The 21,184-nt window shown below is 43.0% G+C and overlaps 1 protein-coding gene across 1 annotated transcript in view; it reads right to left on the bottom strand.

The window, feature by feature from the left end:
• Positions 1–21,184, bottom strand: part of LOC144768901 (hemicentin-2-like) — a 538,034-nt gene that overhangs the window by 486,913 nt on the left and 29,937 nt on the right. The window contains exons 4-6 of the mRNA XM_078652914.1: positions 17,019–17,282; positions 5,476–5,751; positions 5,123–5,383 (exon numbers count right to left, since the gene is read on the bottom strand). Coding sequence (XP_078509040.1) covers positions 5,123–5,383; positions 5,476–5,751; positions 17,019–17,282 — 801 coding nt within the window. The remainder of the gene's footprint in view (positions 1–5,122; positions 5,384–5,475; positions 5,752–17,018; positions 17,283–21,184) is intronic.

The raw sequence follows: 21,184 nt of genomic DNA on the forward strand, positions 1-21,184 counted from the left end.
GCTGCTTAATCACATCTTCACATGTTTGTATCTATTCTCTATCAAAAGTTTAGCTATTTTTCTTTCAGCGTTTTCAATCAATATATTCATCAAGTTTTTTTAGCTATTTGTCAATTCTTTTTCACAGTGGTCTAAAAGATCTGGCTCCAAATCTTCATAGGTTGGGACTATTTGTGATCTAAGCCCTTGTGGAATTCTATTCAGTGTGAGATATTGCTTGAGGGTAGCAGCATCCCACCACTTATTAAGTACCGCCTTCTTCAAGTGTTCCAGTCAGATAAATTTAGCTCTTAGGCCTTCATGTTTAGGGTTTTTAGTAATACCAACTGCTGTACCTATGAAAGACCCAGCACTCAAGTTACTAAATAATTCCTGTGCCTCTTTATCTCGATTCATCTTGACCCCAGTGGCTGCCCACACCTGTACACAATAGATTTATACAAACACTCCAGGTAACCAGGTTTAAGCTAGGGCACACAACTAACAGTTTGGGCGGAAGTAAACATTCAATGTGTAATAGGCAGTGCTCCAAAAGGGGGGAGAGGTTGGTTACCCAACAACCCCACTCATACCCACATAGGTACGTACAACAAAAACTTAAATCAATTCCTCCCTGAGCACTAGTGTGTCATCAAAATTTAATATGAAAAGTCCAACATTTGGTAATTTATTTCTTTGTATTAAATATCCATATGTTCCAGTTGTAGATACAGCCGTAGACACTTGATATGTTTGCAGTTCAAAACAAAATTTTCTTCAAAATGCAGCTATATACAGTTCCAAAATGCAGGCAACACGTGTTTTGTTGTACGCACCTTTGTGGGTATGAGTGGGGTTGTTGGGTAACCAACCTCTCCACCCTTTTGGAGCACTGCCTATTACACATTGAATATTTACTTCAGCCCAAACTGTTAGTTGTGCGCCCTATCTTAAACCTGGTTACCTGGAGTGTTTATATACATAACTTACAAGCTTACTACCCTCTATCATTCCCAGAAAAATGGGTTTATTGAAAGATCCAACAAAACCATGAAGGGCATGATAAAACCCAGAGGGAGATGGGATGTCCTGCTACCTTGCCTATTGTTTGCATACAGAGAGGTGCTGCAGATGGAGGTTGGCTTTAGCCCCCTTGAACGTCTTTTGGCCATCCTTTAAAGGGTCACCTAAGTTGACCCTTAGGTCAAAAGAGCCTAAACTTGACATAGTGTACTATGTACTGAGCCTGCAATCTCACATGACTGAGTACTCGAAAAAAGCTATTAAAAATCCGGAGGCCAGCTTAGAGCTTGTCAAGCTTTCATAGGACTAAAGATCAGCACTGGTTGAGTAACAATCAGGTCTATTGGTGTGGGTGTTGGAGCAAGTGGCTCCTAGGGCCCTCCAAGACATGTTGCCTGAGCCCTATCCCACTTTGGAGAAGAAAGGGGAAGTCACATACTTGGTGGAATTAGGCACCCTAGGGAGTCCTCACAGAATTATCCTTGTAAATCACCTATTACCATACCAAGACAGGGCTGACATGATGATGCTCATGGTCAACGATCAAGAGGAAAGTGAACCCCGCCCTGACCGGCTGTCACATAAACCAAAATGTGATTCAGTAGTGGGAGTTGTCTTCTTAGATTCTCTCACTGTCCAACAGCAGACAGATTGCAGGCAAGTCCTAAACCAATTTGCTAAGTTATTTTCTTTGACCCCAAAATGGTGTGTTCATGACACTGGTGACAGCCTCCCTGTCCCAAACAAGATTTATAGACTGTCTGACCAAGTCAAAGTCTGCATCAAGACTGAGGTCAGCAAGATGCTAGAGCAAAGGGTGATAGAACCCTCTGACAGTACCTGGGCAAGCCTAGTGTTACTGATACCCGAACCTCACTCAAAGGGTGACTAACCAGAGATGATGTTTTGCGTGGATTACAGAGGTATAAATGCAGTCACTAAAAGTGATGCACACCCCATACTTTGTGCAGAAGAGCTCATTCATAAGAGTTGGGTGCAGCCAAATTCTTGAGTACCTTTGATTTAACATCAGGATATTGGGAAATTGGACTCACCCAGGAAATAAAGAAGAGACCAGCTTTCTCTACCTCTGACGGACACTTTCAATTTGAAGTGATGCCTTGTGGACTGACATATGTACCTACCACTTTCAAAAGGTTGCTGAATAGAGCTTTCTCTGGTCCTGGAAACTTTTAGTGCAGCATATCCGGATGATATTGCTATATTCAACATGGGAGGAACACCTTTTCCCACCTGAGGAAAGTACTACAGGCCCTGTAGCAGGCAGGTCTAACTAGCAAGGTCAGTAAGTGCTAGATTGTGCAGAGTTCAGTTGTCTGCATGGGCCACCTTGTAGGTCGAAGCCAAGTATAATCTCTCCAGCCCAAAATACAGACCAACATGGATTGGGAGGCTCCCAAGTCCCAGAACCATTAGGGGCTTTCCTTGGCTTGACTGGCTATTATAGGAGTTGTATGAAGGGGCATGACACAATTGTGGCCCCTCTCACTGAGCTCACCTCCAAGAAGTAGCCTAAGAAGGTCATCTGGACCACAGACTTCTCAGCACCTGTCCAAAAAGCACCAGTGGGAAAGAGGTCACTGTTCAAATAGACACTTCTGAACATGGGATTGAAAATGATAAGGGCCAGGATTAACCAGCTGGCTATATCAGCAGGCAAACCCTCCCTAGAAAGCAGCTCTGGAGTGCCATTGAGAAGGAAGCCTTTGCTGAGGTTTGATCCCTGTAGAAGCTGAGACCATGCTTGTGTGTGGCTCACTTTAAGGTACAATCCAACCACAGGCCTCTCAGATGGCTGATGCAAATGAAAGTAGAAAACCCCACGTTGTTGAGGGGGTCCATTTTCCTACAGAGTATAGAATTTTCAATGGAGCACCGACCTACAACTGACCATGCCAATGCTGATAACCTTTCCATTTTTTCCGCTTAAATAATGAGAACTACCAGAGTATAGGTTGGGTGCTAATCACCTTTTGTCTGGGGCAGGCCATGTAGGAAAGTGCCCTTTTGTATGATCGACCCCACACTTTTTTCCAGATGCTTACGATTATGACTCTGAAAGTGCGCTGGGGCCTGCTACCCATGCCCCATGCCAGTACTCTCTCCCTAAATATGATGCATGTGAATTAGTAACCCCAATTGGCAAGGACTAACCCACGTATTAAACTTTTATATATATAAAAAATAAATGTTTGTAAACAAAAAATAATAGATATACAAAAAACTTTTTTTGATAAATAAACTTACAACTAAAAAGATGAAATATTGTTGTGCATAGACTCCGTTGCTGTGATAATAAATTGTGATCAGAGTTATCACCAGGTGTAAATAAGAGAGGCCGGATAAGAGGTTTTCACTATATTTTGACCACCCATGGAATGCCTCCATGGGGCAGAGCAATGCAATACAGTGATTTACACAGCATTGCTTTACTATAGATTCAGGGCTATGCAAGGGGGCCTTGCGAGGCTTGATAAATTCCATTTTGGGGTTACATGGTGCAAAAGTGACGCAATCCCTTGATAAATATGGCCCTTAGTATAAGAACCTTTTACTTCTTTGAGTTAACATTGGTTGTGTCTACTCTCTGAGTGCACGGTCTCCATGAATGAAAAGCCTAGCTGAAACATGTCGCCTGTTTGTATGTCATCGGACAACCAGCATGCAAAACCAGACACCAAAAGACACCTATGCACCCGGCTTCCCTAGGTGAGGTAACACGAGTACTCCAGTGCTCCCGTGGGTTTAGACTCTCGAAGTGTCGAAGTCTAAAAGGGTTCCATCGTAGTTAACCTAGAAGTGTCCTTATTCTTTAAAATTGTAACTTGTTCATTTCCCATAGAAAGTCAACGGTGATCCGCGGCTGTGTTTAGACACTGCACGCGTCCCCCGTGGGCCTCCTGCACCCTAACCTTTGGTGGTTCCAGGTAGCCCCAGCGGTTCTACATGCCCTAGGCTTGCTTTCTAACTCACATGTGGTTCTTATACCACTATTTTAGTATATGGTTTGTGAGGCCCCTAGGGCATAACGTATACTGTGCAACTTATTGTATGCTAATTAAATTCCTTGTATTGTACTTTTACCTCTGACCTCATAGAGAGACCTGAGGGATTGTGTTTAGATTAAGTACATATTTATTTGATTCATACCTTGTGTGGTGTGCTTTCATTTGATCATTCAAGAGATTATAATTGGTAAAACAACTTGCTTAACTCACCTCTAAGTCTTACCCTGGAGGCTGATCTCCACAGCTACCACTAGGATAGCTTTCTATAAGGTTGACTTTACAACCTACCATCAATAAGGGTTGTTTGGACTGGTGCAAGGTGCCCACTAGAATAGTGGACATCATGTACCAGGCCAACTTCTCACACCCGACAGGTGAGAATTTTATGAGAAATGCAAAGAGCCTTGAAAAGGATTCTCTTAAGCACCGGGTACCAGTGAAGCCTGTGGAAGAAGCTAGAAACTGGACTGAACTAAGGGAGAGTGAATAGAAGCTGTGCCACGGCATTTTGGTCTATCTGGAGTCTTTTGATTGCTGTCTTGATGGAACCCAGAAACAGTGCATTGCAGTAATCCAGCCTAGAAAGTATGGTGGACTGGATAATGCTTTGCAGCTGGCATATTAGCCTACTGTGCTAATGTATGGTGAGTCAAAACTGCGGACTAGACAGATCTCTGATCTCTCCCAGCAGGTACATTACTCAGTTATATGACATTTTTATTATTGCCTAAAAATTACTGGGGCACAAGGAACTCCTCAACAGATGCTTTTAACTCAGGCACTGCACCGGGAGTTCAGCTCCTGGTGCAGAGGCACCAGTTGCACCGCCCTAAAACTGGGCACTCTACAAATCCTGAAAATGATGAAGAACAAATACACTGAAGTCCTGATGGCAAGATATTCCATTAATGGAACCCAGCTTCTAAGAGACAAGTGGGGAGGGGAGGAAGGGGGATCTAAATGAATAAAGGGAGGAAGAGGAGAGTTGAGTGTGGGTTGAACAATGATCATCAAGGCAGAAAGAGAAGAAAGGGCAGAATACTATGTCCTAGGAAGACTGCAGTGTAACTATTCGTTCCTTGAGCACTTACCATTTACAATTATAGAGACAGACGTGTTCACAGTCAGGCCGGTGTCCGTGTTGTAAGCTACACACATGTAGTTACCATTATCACGTGAAGACATCTTCTCTACGGTGTATGTGTTATAAGGTCTATTTAGATCAGTACTATTGAGAAGCCACTGGTACTGGGGTGCTGGGATAGACCCTGCGGTGCAGGATAAAGAGAGTTTTGTCCCCTCCTGTAATAGCTGAGACACTGGAGCATTGATCAGCACATCTTCTGGCCCATCTATATGAGAAGAAAGAGAGAGTGTCTGAGCTACTATTGTTAGCAGAGGAAGGAATAACAGACCGAAAGCATGGAGTACTGCCATTACTTACAGGCGACACTCAGGGTCCGGGGGTCACTGGCACTGCTGCTGACGGGGTTCATGGCCTCGCACTGGTAGATCCCAGAATCCACCCGGGACACGTTGGCGATGCTCAGGGTTCTGTTATCTGGAGACGGAAAGATATTTCCAGGTAGATCCGGGCTCTTATTAAAGGACCATAGGATTGTAGTGGCGGCTTTCGAGGCGTTGCATGTTATTTTCGCAGGACCCCGGTTCTCCACCAGTTGTGAGGGCTCAGATGACACTGTGGGTTTAGTAACAGGGTCTGCAACCAGAATAAAGAGAAATGATTGTATTGTGAGTAGTGTACTGTATCTCCTTAAGGATAAATCAGGGAAAGCAACGCTAAAGGTAAAGACAACTCTCTACCAGGGGATATCCCCCATCTCATGGGACTAGACAGAGCAAGGAGAAGGACCAAACCGAGTTTGGTAATCCTGGAAATAAGCAATAATCAAAGAAGATTCTCTTGAATGATGAAATAAGTTTAATCCATAAGAAATGGAGTTCTCTCTGTCAATGGGCAGTCTGGAAGCAGCAGAATTATGGTCCCTTCAGATGATGGCTTACAGTGAAGGGTGGGCTCTCTTTTAGAGGACATTTCCCTGGGATTTGCTTGGAGGGGATCGGATGGGAGAATGAAAGAAAGTGAGATTGATAGTTTTGCATCTTCAGATGTTGCCCCGTACATATATATGTTTATATATGTACCATTCACATCCTGTAAAATGCTAGGGTGTTAAGTCAACCAACTTTTAGGAAATTTATGATGTAGAATCCATGGTTTTACTTCCCTTTCCTTCATGTTTTCTGGGGGTGAAGGAGCTGACACAGTTCTGTGCTGTCCTTGTGCACTTCCCACCTCATTGCAGCATAAGCTGCATATAGAGTCAGGACATGAGCTATATAAAATGGACTTTTTGATGGAATTTTCAGAACTTTGTTCAATGTTTTACAAGCCCCATGGTATTAGGAGAGCCAGTATGAGAGTTACTAACAAAAAAGGCACTGCATTACAAGAGTGTGCAGTTTTTCTATGGTGCTTTTGAGGACTGACAATTAATGAAAGAGGTTCTGAATCGACCCACACATAAACACATTCATGTAGAGTTCAGAGGAGTGTTCAGTGTGATTCTGAAGAAGAGATAGTGGGGTCTAATGTGGAAGCTCCCTGGGAGAGCCCTGAAAAGCCAGCACTCATTATCTGTGAGAGGCTTCACCCCTTTCCTGCTGCAGTGTCTAGGGAGATCGGCTGCATGCCTGGATTGTGGGAGTGCAGACAGTGTCTAGGGAGATCTGCTGATTGCTAGGGATGTATGAGTGCAGGCAGTGTCTAGGGAGATCTGCTGAATGCCTGAGTTATGTGAGTGCAGACAGTGTCTAGGGAGCTCTGCTGCATGCCAGGGTTGTGTGAGTGCAGATAGTGCCTAGGGAGATCTGCTGCATGCCAGGGATGTGTGAGTGCAGACAGTGTCTAGGGAGATCTGCTGAATGCCTGAGTTATGTGAGTGCAGACAGTGTCTAGGGAGCTCTGCTGCATGCCAGGGTTGTGTGAGTGCAGATAGTGTCTAGGGAGATCTGCTGCATGCCAGGAATGTGTGAGTGCAGACAGTGTCTAGGGAGATCTGCTGCATGCCAGAGTTGTGTGAGTGCAGACAGTGTCTAGGGAGATCTGCTGCATGCCAGGGTTGTGTGAGTGCAGACAGTGTCTAGGGAGATCTGCTGCATGCCTGGGTTGTATGAGTGCAGACAGTGTCTAGGGAAATCTGCTGCTTGCCAGGGTTGTGTGAGTGCAGACAGTGTCTAGGGAGATCAGCTGCATGCCTGGGTTGTGTGAGTGCAGACAGTGTCTAGGGAGATCTGCTGCATGCCAGGGTTGTGTGAGTGCAGACAGTGTCTAGGGAGATCTGCTGCATGCCTGGGTTGTATGAGTGCAGACAGTGTCTAGGGAAATCTGCTGCTTGCCAGGGTTGTGTGAGTGCAGACAGTGTCTAGGGAGATCAGCTGCATGCCTGGGTTGTGTGAGTGCAGACAGTGTCTAGGGAGATCTGCTGCATGCCAGGGTTGTGTGAGTGCAGACAGTGTCTAGGGAGATCAGCTGCATGCCAGGGTTGTGTGAGTCCAGACAGTGTCTAGGGAGATCTGCTGCATGCCAGGATTGTGTGAGTGCCGACAGTGTCTAGGGAGATCTGCTGCATGCCTGGGTTTGTGTGAGTGCAGACAGTGTCTAGGGAGCTCTGCTGCATGCCAGAGTTGTGTGAGTGCAGAGAGTGTCTAGGGAGATCTGCTGCATGCCTGGGTTGTGTGAGTGCAGACAGTGTCTAGGGAAATCTGCTGCTTGCCAGGGTTGTGTGAGTGCAGACAGTGTCTAGGGAGATCTGCTTCATGCCTGGGTTGTGTGAGTACAGACAGTGTCTAGTAAGATCTGCTGCATGCCTTGGTTGTGTGAGTAAAGACAGTGTCTAGGGAGGTCTGCTGCATGCCAGTGTTGTGTGAGTGCAGACAGTGTCTAGGGAGATCTGCTGCATGCCAGGGTTGTGTGAGTGCAGATAGTGTCTAGGGAGATCTGATGCATGCCAGGGTTGTGTGAGTGCAGACAGTGTCTAGGGAGATCTGCTGCATGCCAGGGTTGTGTGAGTGCAGACAGTGTCTAGGGTGAGCTGATGCATGCCTGGGTTATGTAAATGGAGACAGTGTCCAGGGAGATCAGCTGCTTGCCAGGGTTGTGTGAGTACAGACAGTGTCCAGGGAGCTCTGCTGCATGCCAGGGTTGTGCGAGTGCAGCCAGCGTTTAGGGAGATCTGCTGCATGTCAGGGTTGTATGAGTGCAGACAGTGTCTAGGGAGATCTGCTGCATGTCAGGGTTGTGTGAGTGCAGACAGTGTCTAGGGAGCTCTGCTGCATGCCAGGGTTGTATGAGTGCAGACAGTGTCTAGGGAGATCTGCTGCATGCCAGGGTTGTGTGAGTGCAGACAGTGTCTAGGGAGGTCTGCTGCATGCCTGTGTTGGGTAAGTGCAGACAGTGTCTCGGGAGAACTGCTGCATGCCAGGGTTGTATGAGTGCAGACAGTGTCTAGGGAGATCTGATGCATGTCAGGGTTGTGTGAGTGCAGACAGTGTCTAGGGAGATCTGCTGCATGCCTGGGTTGTGTGAGTGCAGACAGTGTCTAGGGAGATCTGCTGCATGCCAGGGTTGTGTAAGTGCAGACAGTGTCTAGGGGGATCTGCTGCATGCCTGGGTTGTGTGAGTGCAGACAGTGTCTAGGGAGCTCTGCTGCATGCCAGGGTTGTGTGAGTGCAGACAGTGTCTAGGGAAATCTGCTGCATGTCAGGGTCGTGTGAGTGCTGACAGTGTCTAGGGAGATCTGCTGCATGCCAGGGTTGTGTGAGTGCAGACAGTGTCTATGGAAATCTGCTTCATGCCAGGGTTGTGTGGGTGCAGACAGTGTCTAGGGAGATCTGCAGCATGCCAGGGTTGTGTGATTGCAGACAGTGTCTAGGGAGATCTGCTGCATGCCAGGGTTGTGTGATTGCAGACAGTGTCTAGGGAGATCTGCTGCATGTCAGGGTTGTGTGAGTGCAGACAGTGTCTAGGGAGATCTGCTTCATGCCAGTGTTGTTTGAGTGCAGACAGTGCCTTTCAGTCATATCCAAACTATAGATTGTTGATTGTGAAAAAGCAGACTCCACACGGTTTCTCAATATAGCTAATGAAAACTGAAACTTTACGACGGCAGCTATTAATGATGAAGTACTCATAGTTGGGTCATTGGGAAAGGGCACCTTTTGTATTGCTTATAAGCAATGGATGGCCAAGTAGACTACTAGACTTAAAATGATGAGTAGTAAAGAGAGGACACAATTCTGGGTTCCAGTGAAGTAGGCACAATATTCAGGACAAGGACACTCCTGTCATCCATGTACATCTGCCCACTAGATGCTCAGTGTGGTGAGGTACACCTCAGCAAGAGTGCCACCTGAACTTCCAACCTCCGGATGACCACATGGGTACACTGGGGAGGATGGGATGATGTCACTTGGCTACAGCAATACTTGCAGAACACTTCTCCCTTGGACCATTCTCTGGCTATTAAATAAACCATCCTTAGAAGCAAACAAGATGGTTTGTACAGTGGTCCAAGACAAAAAGATGGTACTGAGGAATGGTCAGCATTTGAAAGTGACTAATAAGAGGGTTAGTTAGAGTGTCACTGGATCTGGTTGTACCCATCACCGAAGAAAGCCAAATCAATCTATAACTGGCTGTTGTGCTGGATAGCGAGAAAGGAATGTTACAGGAGAATTTTGAATTAACAAAAGGTGTCACTGCAACACCTGCCTGCTACATCTGTGATGATGAAATTTAGCATGATCAACGTCACTCCCAGACTTTTTGGGTGATACACAATGGTGTCAGGGTAATTGAGTGTTGTTCTGAACTATAGCACGCAAAGCCAGGCACCATCCACATCCCTTCATATCAAAAGGGTGTTCCCGTCTTTCACAACCTGACTATTCAGGACCTTCCAGCCCACTGTGAGACTTGACCCTCTCTGCGGCATCTGCCGCAAACCTTTTGCCTCTTTTGTGTGAATCTGTTTTTCTTGGCTTTTAGGGCTCTGTGCCCTTGACCGCTGCTAACCAGCTCTAAAATGATGCTGCTCACTAACTAAAACACGGTAGAATTGTCCAATACCTGATAAGTATATTTAATTGACTTATAAGTCCCTAGTAAAGTGGCACTCCATATACCCAGGGCCTGTCCATTAAATGCTACCACTGGGCCTGCAGCATTCATTGTGCCACCCACTAAAGTAGCCTTTAAAACATGTCTCAGACATGCCACTGCAGTCCATAGTGGAGTTTTAAACTGCCAAATTGATCTGGCAAAATAAACCATTTGCCAAGCCTAAACCTTGCTTTTAAAACATATATACTGCACCCCTAAAGTAGGCCCTAAATTCCCATAGGGCAGGGTGCTTTGGATTTAAAAAGTAGGACATATGTTTTTACGTTTTACATGTTCTGGTAGTGAAAAACTCCTACATTCATTTTTCTCAGCTGTAAGGTTTATTTCTCACATTGGATAAAACTGGGTTAACTTTTAAACTTTAATACGTGCTAACTTTAGATTGGGAAAAAATAGTATGAACTCAACTGGTATTGTAATTTAAAATCCTCTTTAATGATAACGTTGGATTTTAAGTCACAATTCTGAAAATGCCACTTTTCTAAAGTTGACATTTTCTTATCCCACCCATTTGGTGCCTGCTGCTACTGTCCTGTGGGATGCGTATTCCCAGTCGTGGGTCCCATGCTCACTGTGCCACTGGATTCAAGCTAGCCTGGCTGATGAAGGATAATACCTAGAAACCGGTCCCAGGAAGCTTGTTTCCAGTCCAGGGAGGACCTCGCTTGGCAGTTCGGTCTGGACTGTTCCCATGAGGCACCGGGTCAAGACTGATTTGCATATGGCTGAGTCTAAACTGAGGTGGCATGGTGAGCAAAGGAACAGTGGATTTAACCCAGATCTCTTGACTAGGGGTGAATGTATGATTTATTCAGCATTCTGTCCATCATTTGTTTGCGTAGCTACTGTCCTGTGTCACATGACACTGCTCTTTCACTTTGTGTATTCCTCCAAGTCAGTGAGACAACAGGGCTTAGGTGTAGGCAGGATGGGCCATCCTGACAGGACTGTTGGGGGCGGAGGTGTTCCCTGCCCCCCTTGCACTTCAATAGGGTCTGCCTCATGCACACACAAAAAACATAAGACTAGTCTTTTGTGAATCCTGATTTTTTTAGCCTTGGCATGGGAATGAACTTTCCAGAACCAGATGTCGGGTTAGCCTAGAAGATTCCCCCACTTCAATGGTGTGCACCAGGTATCCATTTTGGGCCCTCAGTTCAATCCTGGATCTACTTTTAGATGTTGTGTATTCCTCCCAGACAGTGAGACAGTAGGGCTTAGATGTGGGCAAGATGGGCCATCCTGACAGAATTGTTGGAGGTGGAGCTATTCCCTGTCCCACTTGCCTCAGGCACACACAAATAAACCTAACACCAGTCTTTTGTGAATCAAGATTTCTTGGTGTCTTCGGAAGAAAGGAACTTTCCAGAACCAGATGTAAGGTTAGCCTAGAAGATTCGCCCACTGCAAAGGCTTGCACCAGGTATAAATATTGGGCCCTCAGTGCAACTCTTCAGTTCAGTCCTGGGCCTGCAGAGTTCACTAGAAGGCCTGCCTTGTAACCCAGGGGACTGCCCTGCTGCTTGAGGCCTGCTTTCTACCCAAAAGGGGCTGCCCTGCTGCTACCAGGGGATTGTCCTGCTGTTTGGAGCCTGCCTTTCTCCCCAGAGAACTACATTCTTGCTTGAGACCTGCCTTTGCTGCTTGAACCCAGGACTAAAAGAATGACTCCACGGGTTGGTTGGATAACCTCCGATCTCAGCTGCAGAGACATAATATGCTGCAGAGACCTTGGGCCCTGCAGCTGACCTCTGATGGAGTCCTAACCCCTGAAGTTGTGCCCCCCCCCAGTCCTGGACCTTTCCTGGTGGTGCTCAATTTGCTTCTCCAACCAACCCTCAAAGTTGGTACTTAGAGAATTCTCCACCAAAAAGTGGCTCGAGAACCAACAGAAGACCGGGGCATGCCTGCTAATCAGCCCAAGGTTCATCACTAGTTGGCCTAATCCACCTCATGTAGTTGAACCGCACTCCATCGCAGTTGGCCTTAACCTGTGACTTTGCCCCAGATACCCGTGGTTGGTGATTTGTTCTTTTTGGCGCCAATTTTTAGTTTAAATGCAAAAAGATTCTCCGGTTATACTGATTTGCATTCATTTGTTTTGGTACCATTGTATTGATTATATTTTTCTCTATTTCTCATGACAGATCTTTTCTTGTGTTTTTGTACTACAGTTTTATTTCCACTTTATCAATAATTTAGTGACTTTTGTGGTTCACCTTGACAATGATTGTGGTTGTTACTTGAGTAGTGATTTCATCCCACTCAATCAGTGATCCTATTTCTTACACCCACAATAATTGACCTTGTGGCAATCTCCCTTAATATAAACAGACTCGTACACTAGAGAACGAGAACCTATATTCTCTAGCAGTGTCTCATGAACATTCCTTCTGACCCAAGCAAGGAAATCTCTCCCACTGGGACCCTGAAGACAGGCGTCTGAAACCTGCCTAATAAGAAGCTTGTGACTTTTATTATATTGCATGTTTTTCCTTCATTAGTGCAACTAATTCATATTGCACAATATCCGTAGGCCTTGCATACCTGATGGACTACTCAAGAAGGTACAAGAGTCTTTTGACTGCAGCCAGTTAGTTATCTCCTATTGTGTATTACGAACATCTTCAGAAATTTATTATTTTTGAGTAATTAATGTAGATTACTATTATAGCGTGTTTTGTTTAAATATTTACAGAAGATATATCTCACCAAATATGTACTAAAGCAGATTGAAGTCACAATTGAAAAAATAAACAGATAATGAATGAGAAAGAAATTTATGATCTGTGATGTAACATCTCAACTTGCCGCTGAATTTGGAAATATTAACAAATTAATGCTCAGTTTACAGGATATCAAAACATTTAAAACATTCTTAAGACATAATAGCTTACAAAAATGGACAAACAGTCATTATGACTATTCCAGGACACAACTTCTAAACATTATGAATAAATGTTTCTGTTTATGTGGTTTGAAGCCTTCAGAAATGAATGTTGTTATTTCTATACAGCTCCCTCACAGTTGACTTTGTTCTTCTCTACGCGTACTTTCCAACTTGGGGCACAATTCCGATCTCGGTCGGAAGGGCTCCGAATCGGATTTGGAATTGCATAAACTGATCCAGAGCCCTTGTTCCCGACCAAATCATCCCCCAGTCTGAACTACCAAGTGCGATGCGGATATTGTGTCCGCATCAATTGAATCATTTACGAACCCGATCCTGTCAGTTCAACTTGTGCACAGTTGAGTCATAAAGCTCTATGGACTGAGGGACATATTAGCAAGGGCAATATCGCCGCTTTAGCGGCACTTCTTGCCTCTATAGCGGCGATATTATTATCGCCCTATCAGCAAGCTGTCGCTAACAGCTGTTAGGGACAGCTTTCTGACGTAAGCGACCGTTTTTGGGGCCGCTTTGCATGTCAGCGATATATATCGCTAATGACATGCAAAGTCTGGGCCAGTAGCCTTGCCTGAGGGGGACATATCTATAGCTGTTGAAAGCTCTTCCCAGGTAATTGGTTAATCTAATCTCTCTCGTTCTAACCCTGAGAGCTGGTCCACCGCTATCCCTGAGAGATAATCCTGAATTTCCTGGGGGCCTTCCTGGGCATCCTCGGTGTACATCTTTTGGTAGAATTTCTGGAACGCTGAGATAATATCCTTTGAGTCTGAAACCAGACCCACCCCCGGGTCTCTGATCTCCTTAATTCCTGCGTGGACTATTTTTTGCCTAGTACGTGTGGCAAGCAAGTGACCTATTCTCTCGCTACTTTCATAGACCCAGGTTTTCCACGTCATATATTGACCAGTGGCTTTCTTGGCTGAGATTTGAGTAATTGCAGCTCTAGTGATTGTAACTTTAACCTGTATTGCCTCGGCAGCCAGGCCCGCAGACAATGCCTGTATTAATTGGTCCTCAGCCGCACCTAGATCTCTATAGAGAGTTTGCAGCAGACTCTTCTCCTCTCTTTGAGACTCCAATCCAAATCTATTAGTTTCACCTCTTAGCCGTGCTTTCATGGTATCCCACACATTACTTAAGTTGATGCTTCCCACATTATCCTCTATAAACCTAGGGATCCACTCCCTGATCTGCTGGGTGTATTCTGGGTCTGTTAAGAGGGCTCTACTAAAGGTTCACCGGTTCTGCCTAATAGGAATCTCAATCTCTAGTTCAATCACCAGGGGGTTGTGGTCGTACATAACCTTTGGGAATAGTTCAATGATACTCTTTGTGGCGAGTTCTTGTGATACCAGGAAGTAATCCAACCTAGCATGTACCCTGTGTGGTGCGGAAAAATATGTATACCCTAGTTCGGACACCCTAAGCAGGGCCCACAAGTCCTCCAGCCGCTAACAGACCTAACGCTTATTAGCAATGAAGCCCCAGCCCCGGTTAGCGATGTAAAAAGTTGCGCTAACCGGAGTTAACGCAGGAATTGTTACACCTGCTAAAATCCCGACTTAGCAATTATTCTCTATGTGAGGTGGATTCCAAGGCTGAATCCTACCCTGCCTGTTAGCAAGGTTTACGTTAGCGATAAAAGTTTTATAGCTGTTTTACTTATGTTTTTGGTGGATTTCGCCTCTATCGCTGGATCTTTTATCGCATTGGAGAAAAACGTTGGTAATAACGCGCTATCTCTGCAATAAGATCCAGCGATAGACAGTGATAAAAAAATATGCGCTAAGCGGGATTTGCTTTATTTATCGCACACCCTTGCTAATATGCCCCTGAGTTTCAGAGTGAGCAAGAACAATGAATGATTTGGACAGCCTTCATGATTTGGTTTGCCCGGATCTAAAAATCTGCCCAAATCGATCTTTGGGGGCTCTTAGCAGGCCCCCTTCACCCGGGGCCCTCCGATTCAGGTCCATAGAGATACCCATAAGTCCCCTCTTCCCACCCGTGCACAGTGTGAAAGGTACCATGGGGTGTCCGCCACAGAGTGCACAATTATTCCCAACCACCCCTTTTGTCAATTCAAGCCTGTGTACGCGTTTGGTACACAGACTCCGATTGAAGACAATGGGAGTCTGACTGAATTGTATCCGGATGTTGAATGCATCATACTTGTTTGGCCGGACTCCCAAGACCCAAGTCATTCTGAAAGCACCCTGGACATGATTCGGTCTCAATGCTTTCCGAACGAGATCGGAATCGGCCCCTTAGTTTGTACTTTTCTAGACTGTGGTAGGTTTGGAGGTCATGAGGTGTACCATTTCTCTTTTTTTGCTTTTCATGTTACATAGTTGGATGAACCCCATTGTCATCTAACATACAGGAAAAAAAGCGTGTTTTTAAATGTTCCACTGTTTTTAAAAGAACATTTACTTAAGAAAGATTTTAGTTGGATTACATTACCCAGTGAAACGTATTGTAGGATCAAAAAAATGAATTAGCCAAATCTATCTTCATCACACATGTGTAAGTGATTATATTCATAAAATACTTTCTCTTGATTGATTTAAAATCAACCCAAGATGAGCCATGTTGATTGTTTATTCAAATGCCAGATGTTGATTTCATGTTAAATCCATAATAAAAATACATTTTACACTAGCCTCCATAGCAATTTTAATGAAGCCTATCAGGATATGTTCTGAATAAATGGTAAATAGTCAATGGCTTCTATTGTAGATAATCATGGGATTAAAATGCAAACGTTTTGTTATAGAAATTTGAGAACATGGTTGAGTTTCACATAGGATGGTGAACAAATGAACTTTAGTTTTCACTGAGGAAGTGGATCATGCGTCACTGGTTCAAGTCAACATGCAGGCTCTCCCCATTTCATGCCATTGATCATTTTATAAATCAGCTAATACAGAATAAATGATTAAGTAACATCCTAGTCTAGGGGTCTCCAACCTTTTCTGTAGCGAGAGCAACTTCATTTCAATAAAAATCATCTGACTTACTGTTACTATTCGTCTTGTAATAGTGACCGACTCAGAAGAGATTACATTAGCTGCCACTACATACTGGATTACCAGAAGGGGTCACCAAAGTGCATCAGGCAGAGTTGTCAGCGGTAATCTAAAAAAAATAGGCTTTACTGATGTAGCATCAGTGTATATGGGTAATACTTGACAGACAGAGTTTCAATGTCCCAGGCTCCAAGGTTATAATATTAGTAATACGTGTCTCTAATGCTGCATGATTTATCATTCAAACATCAGTTTACAATATATCCAACTAACATCTAACCTGAAAATATGCAAATTTTGGCCGCAAATACACACTTTTTTATTCAAGTATGGCATACATATACAAATTCAACCAAGCAAAAGCTTCTAATTTTGGAGCTGGGCTGCTTATAGAAAAGCTACTTACAGGTAGCTAAAGAGATACCAGTAGCTCACGAGCTACCTGTTGGAGAAACTGGTCCAAGTCTAAATTAACCTACACCTTGGTAGTCATCGCTCTAAATAGGGTTAATCTACTAAGGACACAGTGTTTTTTTTTTTTTAGTTCTGTTTTATTTTGGGGCATATCCACTTTTTAAAAACTTGGATATTCCAGTATTTTGGTCAGAGATTCATTTAAAATATTTTTCCAGTGATATTTTATGTCTCAGTTAAGCAAAGAGCACATTATTAACCAACTCACCCCTCAACCCCTTTTGTATGTGATCTTCTTCAATTATTTCACAGCCATGAAACAACTGACAAACAAGGAACGTGAAAGGCTGAAAGGATCCACGACCAACACCAGCTGGATAACCCTGATCAGCCCACTCCCCCGGGGGGGAAAGAAATTGGTTACTCACCCAGGACGCGCATCCCCCATATCGCGTACTTAGACAGATGCGTGACACTGTTAGAGGTGTTACAGGTATAGTTTCCAGAGTCATTCAGAGTTAGAGAGTTAATGGCCAGCTCAGATCCTGTATTCAGTAAGGATTGCCCGTTGAGAAGCCAGGTGTACAGTGCAGGAGGGTGAGATGGAGCCTTGCAAGAGAAAGTGATAGTGGAGCCGGCTGCATAAGCCGACTTCTTGGGGCTGACAGAGATCACTGGAGTGTCAGGTCCATCTGAAGTATAAAAAAAAAAAATAACATTTTATAAAAATTAGACCAGCTGAAAAAACACTTGTTATTCTAAGAGGGTTTTGTTTTTTTAATGCTATATCTTGCAGATTGAGGCACTGAAAGTACTAGATGTTGAGGCACAAAGAAGATTAAATTCAATCAGAAAATTTAGATTCAATTTCTTATTCAGAGGAAATTATAACTTTGTTCCATACCTTAAGACCTGCTGTGTATCTTCAGTCCAATTGCATGTAATGAGCGTAACAAAAAGTGATGAAGAAATTCTTGAATTGATATTAGAACATTGGAATGTTGGGAGCTCCATTGCAGACAATGGAGGGCTCCCTGCTTCTATGGGCCGGTAAAGGCCCGCAGAGCAACATTCCAATGTTCTACAAAGGCTTCTCGAAGCTCGAGGGGATTTATATCCCCTCGAGCTTCGAGAACCCTTTGTTTAATTTGTTAGAACATTCTGCCCTCTAGTGGCAGAATGTTCTAATAGCCTTATAGCCCTTCGTAGCAGGGCTATACCGGCTATTAAAGACCCGCTGTCTCGTTAAAGTTCCTCGCCTTCGGCTTGGGCCTTTAACGATTCAGCGGGCCTTTAATAGCCAGTATAGCCCGCTACGGCGGGCTATAAGGCTATATTAACAGCTGGAGATCGCTGGACTGCACCCTCCAGACCAGTTCTGGCCTACTGCGGTCTCATCAGTGAGGTATAGCTTAATTCCTACAGTTGAGTAGTGTACACAGGCACCACATGTGGGCATACCCATTGCACTTAGAGTGACACCTGCAACAAGCAACAAGATGATGGAAGAAATGCATTATTCTCAGTCACTGGTGAGTGCTCAGGTATGGATTCCATACTTACTGTGCCAAAAGACTCATTCTATATCACACTTACAAGGCTTATGCAGGCTGGAACCAGTCTTGTTTTTATGCTTCCTTTCAGGGGGACTTGGCTTGGTAGTTAGGACACAACTGTTCCTATTGGTGCAGGACCAAGGCTGATTTGCATACAGCTGGTCCCCTTCTGAAGTGGCATAATGGGTGAAAACTGATGAAATGCACAGAGCACTTGCCAGTCACTGAGACTATTTGCAAACATGCCACCCATGACATCTGTGTTCCTGAGTGCAGCGCCCTAAGAGTGATGGGTATTCCCAGATATATTTCTCAACTATAGCACACAGATGAGGTCGAAAGAGGCCAAAACTGGTCTAGGCTTGCTTGTGTTCCCATTCAGATGGGCCCAGATGTGGCAATTGGTACCGAGCTGTTCTTACTGGAAGGGAATCAAGGCTGATTCACATGTGATTGGTTTCTGGTGGGAGTGACATAGTGGGTGAAAAACGGTGTACTGGAATGCAGCTCCCAAGCTTCTGAATTTGTGGCTAAGACTGTTTACTAATGTTTCATCCATCACCTTTGCCTTTTCCTCTGTATTAGGCTGTAAATGATTTTCAGATGTCATGTGAATGCAGTAATGGACTGAGTAATCAGTGGAGTCCAATGGAGGCAAGGGAGGTGGTGTGTGGGATACACATGGGTCAGCTATTATCAGCTGTCCACCTAGCAATCATAAGGAGAGCTGCAGGGCAGGCAGAAGTAGGATGTGGTGTTTGGAATAGAGATAAGTAACTCTGTGCACAACAGAGTGAATAGAACATGCAGTTAAATGGAAAGTTGGATTGGCGATAGTAAATAAAATATCGTGTGTGGTCAGAGAGACTATTAGACCCCTTGAATTTAAAGTGACAAGGCTCTATTACAAGGTAACATGGGAGCTGGGAAAGAGGTGGGATTCAACAAAAGAATGTTTCTGCATTTCATCTCATTCCTAAGATGTCGCCTGCAGTGGGGTATCCAGTACTTCACCTTCGCAGAAAACAACAGACTGGAAACAGCTGGACAGAAGTTTGAGCATATGAAACCGCCGGGAAGCCTCTGTTTGAGGTAGCTGCCCGCTTTAGAAATGCTTTAGTATTATTATTATCTTCATCATCATCATTATTATTATTATTATTAATATTATTATCATCATCATCATCTTCATCATTATTATTATTATTATCAGTATCATTATTATTATTATCATTATCATTGTTATTATCATTATCATTATCATTATTATTATTATTATTATCATTAGTATTATCATTATCATTGTTATTATTATCATTATCATTGTTATTATCATCATCATCACCATCATTATTATTATTATCATCATCATCATTATTTTTATCATTATCATTATTATTATTATCATTAATATTGTTAGTAGTATTATCATTATCATTGTTATTATTATCATTGTTATTATCATCATCATCATCATCATTATTATTTTTATTATGATCATTATTATTATTATCATTAGTATTATCATTATCATTGTTATTATTATCATTGTTATTATCATCATCATCACCATCATTATTATTATTATCATCATCATTATTATTTTTATCATTATCATTATTATTATTATCATTATTATTGTTAGTAGTATTATCATTATCATTGTTATTATTATCATTGTTATTATCATCATCATCATCATCATTATTATTATTTTTATTATTATCATTATCATTATCATTAGTATTATCATTATCATTGTTATTATTATCATTGTTATCATCATCATCATCACCATCATTATTATTATTATCATCATCATTATTATTTTTATCATTATCATTATTATTATTATCATTATTATTGTTAGTAGTATTATCATTATCATTGTTATTATTATCATTGTTATTATCATCATCATCATTAATATTATCATCATCATCATCATTATTATTTTTATTATTATCATTGTTATTATCATTATCATTATTATTATTATTAGTAGTATTATCATTATCATTATTATTATTTGTATTATTATCGTGATTGTTATTGTTATTATTATCATTATTATCATTATTATTATTATTATCATTATTATTATCATTATCATTTTTATTATTATTATTAGTATTATTATTATTATTAATAAACCTCACGTTCAATGAGGGCAGAATGTAAACACGTCTAGTGTGGTGGAAAGGGATGAAAGGAGGAGTTACAGAGGTGTGTCAGTGTGTACTAAGGACACACAGCCAAACAAAAGTAGTATGTTCACCAGAGCTATTGCTTAGAACTGAGACTACAATACATGGGAGTGGAGGCAAGGGGTCATGAGGACAACTTCCCATAGAATGTGTAACTACTGCAGAAGGACTGGGGACACAAAATACTAATCTGATTTTAAGAAGCCTCAGCAAACAGGACAGAGCAACTGGAGCTGAAAGCTACTAGCAGAGCTGGAGGTTTAACTCAGGACAACATGAATCATAACAGCAGGTCAATGTGCAAAGGAGATGGGCAGGCACGTAAATGTCTTCGGTAACATGTTGTTCTTGGCTTTTTTGTAATGATTTTGTGTGCTTTTAATGTCATGTTATAGTCTGTCGATAAAAGTTCTAAGATGTCCTGATTGTTATGTCTGGTGACATAGTAAACCATCTGATTGTGAGTGACACTCTGTTCTCACACCTGATATTACTGGGTGTAGACATTCTCCACATGTAGCAAGTGTACCATGTACCCTGGAAACTCTGTGGAATCAAGAGCCACATGTGGTAAGGGACCCACATATTAGTCACAGTTCTGGGGATGTTAATCAATGATTCTTGAGATTATGGCTTGCATTAGTATAACTGGCCCTCATATCTCCACCCCTTAATTCCAAGAATCTCAAAATGTGTCTCTTTGTTTTAAAAGAAATGTATAACTTGTTATAGGCCCTTTTAAGATATAATGCTAAAAGAAACCCACATTTGCAGTAGCTGCAAAATGTCTGTCTGATGAAAGAAAGAAAATGATGAGTTTCCTGGTCCCAC

The sequence above is a fragment of the Lissotriton helveticus genome, chromosome 7 (assembly GCF_964261635.1).
Source record: "Lissotriton helveticus chromosome 7, aLisHel1.1, whole genome shotgun sequence".
Lineage (NCBI taxonomy): Eukaryota > Metazoa > Chordata > Amphibia > Caudata > Salamandridae > Lissotriton > Lissotriton helveticus.